At 49.8% G+C, this 6000-nt stretch overlaps 1 protein-coding gene across 2 annotated transcripts in view; it reads right to left on the minus strand.

The window, feature by feature from the left end:
• Positions 1-4717, minus strand: part of AMOTL1 (angiomotin like 1) — a gene marked incomplete at its 5' end in the record, with an annotated part of 103159 nt that extends 98442 nt beyond the window's left edge. For both annotated transcript variants that reach the window (XM_079707397.1, XM_079707396.1), the window contains one exon: positions 4669-4717. In XM_079707397.1, the coding sequence (XP_079563523.1) occupies positions 4669-4717 (49 nt within the window). The remainder of the gene's footprint in view (positions 1-4668) is intronic.
• Between the last annotated feature and the right edge of the window lie 1283 nt (positions 4718-6000).

Consider the following 6000-nt stretch of genomic DNA (forward strand, 5'->3'; position numbering starts at 1 on the left):
TTCTCAAAGCTCAATGGCAAAAAATAATAATAATAATAATCCAGTTAGAACACGGCAAGACAGGAGCAGACATTTCACCACAGAGGATATACAGATGGCAAATAAGCACATGAAAAGATGTCCAACATCATTAGCCATTAGGGAATGCAAATTAAAACCATGATGAGATTAAAAAATGTACTGGGACAGCTAAAATAATAAACAAAAGCTGGTGAGGATGCAGAGAAACTGCACACATTACTGGTGGGAATGTAAAATGGTAGACACTCTGGAAAAGTTTGACAATTTCTTAAAAAACTAAACATACACCTAAACCCAGCAATCCCAATCCTAGGCATCTGTTCCAGAGAAACAAAAACTTTGTCCTCACCAAAACCTGTACATGAACATTCAGAGCATCTTTAACTGTAAGAGCCAAAAACTGAAAACAACCAGGTGTCTTTCGGTGGGTAAATGCTTAAGCAAACTGTGGTATATCCACACCAGGGAATACTACTCAGCAATAAAAAGGAACAAACTAGTGATAAAGCAATAGTTTGGGTGGATCTTGAGGGTATTACGCTGAGTGAAAAAGCTAATCTCATAAAGATCACATACTGCATAATTTTATGTATGCAATATTCTCAGAATTATACAGGAGAACACAGTGGTTACTACAGTTTAGAGATGGAATAGGGGGAAGGGGAGGGTGACCATAAAGGGGTGGCACAAAGCAGAGCTTTGAGGTGATAGAATAACTGTGCATCTTGATTGTGGTGGTAGCTACAGGAAGCTACACATGTGAAAAAAAATTGCACAGGAGGATAACACACACAAACCCGAGTGTCTGCATGTAAAACTGGTGAAATCTGAATATGGTCTGGATCGTACCAAGGTCCATTTCCTGGTTCTACTGTTGTACTCTGGTTATGCGAGATGTTACCAATGGGGGAAATTGGGTGAAGGGTACAAGGGACCTCTCTACTATTTTTGCAACTTCCCGTAAAGTTATAATCATTTCAAAACTAAAAGTTAAACAAACAAACAAGTGAGCTACAGGCATTTTACATAAAAACAAAACAAACAAGAAAAGAGGTACACATAGCTGCACTACTGGCCAGTGAAGTCCCAAACACAGATTTAAACACACACAGTAGGATCATGTGACTTTATTATTTTTTTTAAGTTAAACGCAATTCTCCAGAGGCTTAACAGGGATACAATTCCTAACACGTTAGAGCTACTCCCCCAGCCCCCGCAATAAAGGGAGAAAAAATGCCTGATGTGTGAGACACTTTGGGAGTCCAGGAGTCTGGTCCTAAGAGCCTGGAATGAATATACCCTAAGATTTTGCAAGGATGGAGGCCAAGGGCCTCACAAGTTCGAGAAGAACTCAGAGTGGTGCCAACACACAAGCCCAGGCGTGCCTCCGTTCCAGAAAATGTAGTGTACGGATCTACCCACAATAGCCAAGATTTAAATGTTGCCTTCTCTCCAAGACAAAACAAACCAACAAAATAAAAAAAAAAATGTTTAAGCGCTAAGCAAACAAATAAAAACCTCAACAACCTCAGACTATTTCCAACAAACCTTATAATTAAATATGTCCTCTTACTTGACCTCCAAGTTACCCCTTGCTTTTCAAGTATTCTATTGCCTAGTGAATTCTGGGACATAAGAACCTACTAAAATTAATGAAAGAATAGGAGGAGAAAAATTATTCAAAACACTAGAGAATTTCCTGATCTAAGCTTCCATATGCATTTAAAATGCAGATAGCTACTTGGAAGGAGTGAGGATGTTACTTTGGGAGAATTTTGCTTATCAGGACTACTAACCGGTCTTACAAAGTCACTTCCTTTTTAATGTATTGGCCTGGAAAATCAGAGTTTTACGATTTTCACTAGCAATTCCCTTGTTTTTTAAGTCGTTCATTATTTTTTTCTTTAAAAAGCTTTACGTTATACAGTGATTTATCATTTTCAAAGCATTTTCACAAATTGCTATGAAGCACTGGTACCTAGGGGCTGTACTTTTCAACAGAACTCTCACCAGCCAGACTGCCATCTAATTTCAATTAGATCGGCCATCTTTCCCCCAGGCCCTGGGTCTACACTTCTCCACAGGGGTAGACTTAAAAAAAAAAAAAAGCAGAGCTCTATGAACAGAAGCCTCCAGACGAACTGGCCAAGGGCAGACACTCTCAAGTCTAATCAGCAGAGTGCCTTCCCAGAAAATCACTCACATTTCTGCACTCCTGTGCTTTTCCTAACAGCACTTTAGAATCTCATTTAAACCGAAAGTCCTCCATTAGCTTGCATGAACAGATGTATTTTTAAATGCTTTGATGTCCACATGCCCGTCAGTACATTAGTATTCTTCACCCCCCACCATCACACAGAACCAAAAGACCAAGACTTGTGTACATTTTAAAAAGAAGGGAGAGGGGACTTCCCTGGTGGTCCAGTGGTTGACTCGGTGCCCCCAATGCAGGGATCCTGCAACAAAGACCCGGTGCAGCTAAATAAATAAACATTTTTTAAAAAAACTAAAAATACTAATAAAAAGAAGGGAGTGGGAGTGGAGTTAAGAGCACCTTCTCTCCTCCTATCCACTTGCAGAGTTCACAAGGGTTTCCTCATTTATCTTGAAAAATGTATCTCACAAAAGCAAAGCATACCCATCCAGAAACTAAACATCCCCCATGGCCCACCAGGGAGAGTGGAGGCAGGCAGCTCTAAAGCCTTCTACTCTATGCCCTACTCCTTTTAATTCTGGTCCAATCAGTGGGTTCCAACCCTTTGCTCCTCTGTAGAACAGTTCAAAGTGTATTAAGGATTGTGCCCACATCGCTTCCATAAAAAGCATTATAGTAGATGCACTATGATGATCAGAGCAGCGTCCTGGGAGATAAATGTCACACTGGTCTAGATGCTTCAAGAACTTGCAAGTTAGAGAGACACCAATGCTTAACTTGTGTCGGACGTCCACGGAGAGCTGCCGGGTCCAGGAGTGGTGGACAGCCCGGCGTGGTGGGCAGCCCGGAGTGGTGGGCGGCCGGGGGAAATCTTAGTTTGGCAGCGACACACTGGCCAGTTTTGGAAGCAGAGAGGGAGAAATGACTATTCAACATTTCAAGCCCAGACTTTTCACTTCCTGAAAAGGAAGGAAATTTTTTGGAATAGTAGCTGTTAATAATCCCTCTATTCTGGTTGTATTTGCTTATAGCAAGTAACGTTATTGTTTGGGGTAGTCCAAAGCATCTTCCGGGATCATAAATGGCTCTAGTGACCCACTATCTCCAACACCACCAAGGACTTTATAAGCAGTACAAAAACTCGATTCTCCTAACATGCCTCGGAAGAAGAAAACGGGCAACCATGTCCGCACTGTATCAGGACAGGGCAAAGGAACTGAGGGGGACCGAGGGCGGAAAATGTTCGGTCCCAACCTCAAAGGCTCCGAGGCCCATCATCAGGGCCACGTCTACTGAAGCCCCAGTTCAGGTGATCCACACACTAGCCGGGCATTTTCCAAAGCATGTGCCACTCGGGGACAGGAAACCGACGCCGAAGCCAAAGAAGCAAACACCCTTCGAACAAAAATGGAAAGGGAGAGTCTTTACAGCCACCAATCAAGATACTAGAGGGTAGGGCGTGGCGAGGCGCGGGAGCTGCGGGCAGGCAGCCGGATTCTCAGCCTGGGCTCCTAAGAGGGAAACTTGGAAAGGTCGCCGCGGCGGAGGCCCTAGAGGTGGGTGCGACCCAGCGCTCGTCGGTTCCGCCGCCCGGTCCTCCAGCCCGGCTGCCCACGGGGCACGTCCGGACCCTGCCACAGCGCGGGCCCCGCTCTGCCCAGCTGTCATCGACCGAAGTGCCACGAAAGTCCCATTCCAAGAAGAGCCACCTCCACTTGGAAAGTTTAATGTTTTTCCCCCTGAAACTAGATTCTTTTGAAGCAACACGAACAGCAAGGGAGAGCTGGATCTAACTCCCCAGTTTCTGTCAAAGAAACTTGTCCTGGGAGAACAAAGAAGAAGCAATCAGAGAACGCGATCCGAGGCCGGCGGTCCGCGGCGCGATCGCTTCTCCGCCCCCACCCGCCAGAGACGAGACTTTGGGGCTACAGGAGGGGTCCGGCGCGTCGGTCGGGCCACCGTGCGCGCCTTTGTCTCGCGCGCAGGGAAGCGGCCACCGGCCACCCCTTCCGCCGCCTCCCTCGGCCGTCGGAGAGCCGCGCGCCGGCGCGTCGCGGAGAGGGCGGCCATATGGCAGCGCCCCTCCGGAAAGGCCAGCCCCAAGGCGAGGGCGCGCCTGCAGCCCAGGCCACGGGCCACGACGGCCAAACGACTCCCAGTCTTCGAGGGGGCGCGGGGAGGCGCGGCGCTGCGACCCGGCCGGCCGGATCCGGGGCCTGCAGAGTGGCGCGGGAACAGAGTTCTGATTTTTTTTTTCTTTTTTTAAAGCAATATGGGTAAGGGAGATCAAGATTCCGGTGGCAAGCACTCCCGGCCCCCAGCACCAAAAAGGCTGCCCAAGTCGTTCCGGAGCCGGGCCGATCTCCGCCCCGAACTCCTGGAGAGGAGCCCCCGACCCGGAGCGGCAGGGGGCGGGGAGCATCGATCGGCCGGGTCCTCTGCGCGGGAGAGTCGGAGGCGCCCGCCCTGCGCCCGGAGCGGGGACGGGTTACCTTTCACCGCAGACTCACAAGTTCCCCGCCGCAACTTTGCCCTCCACATGAGGCGATCATGGCTAGTTCAGTGCCGCGGCTGGGGAAGGCGGCGGCCAGGCAGCGCGCCGGGCATGGCGTGTGGCAGCCTGGGGAAGCGGCGCCCGACAAGCAGCCCCATTCACAAGCAAGAGGAGACACGCCGAGGCTTCCCCTCCAGCCCCAAACCGGACCACCGCCGCTGGGTCCTAGAGCGTCCCGTGCGCTGCCGCCGCCGCCCGCGCTCCCCGCGCCCCGTGCGCCGCGCGGGGAGGGTAGTCCGGGATCGTCACTGTAACCCTACACTTCACCCCCGCCCAGCGCCTGGCCGCTGGGCCCTAGAGCCCGTCTGCAGGCTCCCGCCGCCCCTCCGGGGCCCGGGAGATCGCCAGCTGAAATTGCCCCGAGCTCTAGCTGACGTGTCTCCCCGAGAGTTAGGAGGGCGACGGCCTCCCTTGTTTTGGTCCCTGCCGAGGTTTAATTCATGCCAGACTCCACTTCTCCTTCATTTGACTTTCTCTTCCTTCCCACCAGGCCAACTCCGGCCGAAATCGGTTTCCCGATCTGCCCTCAAAGTCCAGATCAGTTCTGTGTAGGATTTTTTTCTTCTTAAGCGGTATTTCCAGATGAAAAGTGGCCAGACTTTTCTCCTTGAATTCCCTTAGCCCCAGTGCTTCTATCATGCACTGGGATTGGACGACAAGCTGCTGCTCTGGGCTCCGTTGACTAGCAGAAGGGCCAAAACAGATTCTACATCCTCAGATATTACAACCAGTGGTCACAAACCTCTAGGCTGTTACCTGCCCGAGCGGAGGCGATTAAAGTAATTCTGGGAGAATGTTGCTGATTCTGTCCCACCTCTTAAACCAGGCTACACTGAGTAACACTCCTCACCCACCCCAGTATACTCAATTGCAGACCTCCGGAGCCTTGATCTGGGGACCCCAAACCCACCCACACCATGTAACGTCTCTCCCTAGCTTCCAGGAGCTGTCTCTGCTGCTTACAGGAGCAGAGGCCAGGTAATAGTATTGCAGTTGCTGAGGAAGATGTTAATAGGAGAAACAGGGCATCCCACACCTCTTACCTTGTGCTCCTCTCCTCTCTGCCTTCTCTCTAGACCAGAATTATTTCAGGGATTCCCGCCTGGACTGTGGCAATTAGCTAACTAGTCAGCCAGCAGTTTTACCCCTCCACTCAATCCTGGTGGGTTGTGTGCCCCTCTGATTACAGTCTTTTCTTGCGATACATCCCTGATGGTTCAGTAACCTCTGCTCTCAAGATAAAACCCAAATGCAATAATTTAACAATTAT

Source organism: Hyperoodon ampullatus, assembly GCF_949752795.1.
Source record: "Hyperoodon ampullatus genome assembly, chromosome: 7".
In the NCBI taxonomy this organism is placed as follows: Eukaryota; Metazoa; Chordata; class Mammalia; order Artiodactyla; family Ziphiidae; genus Hyperoodon; species Hyperoodon ampullatus.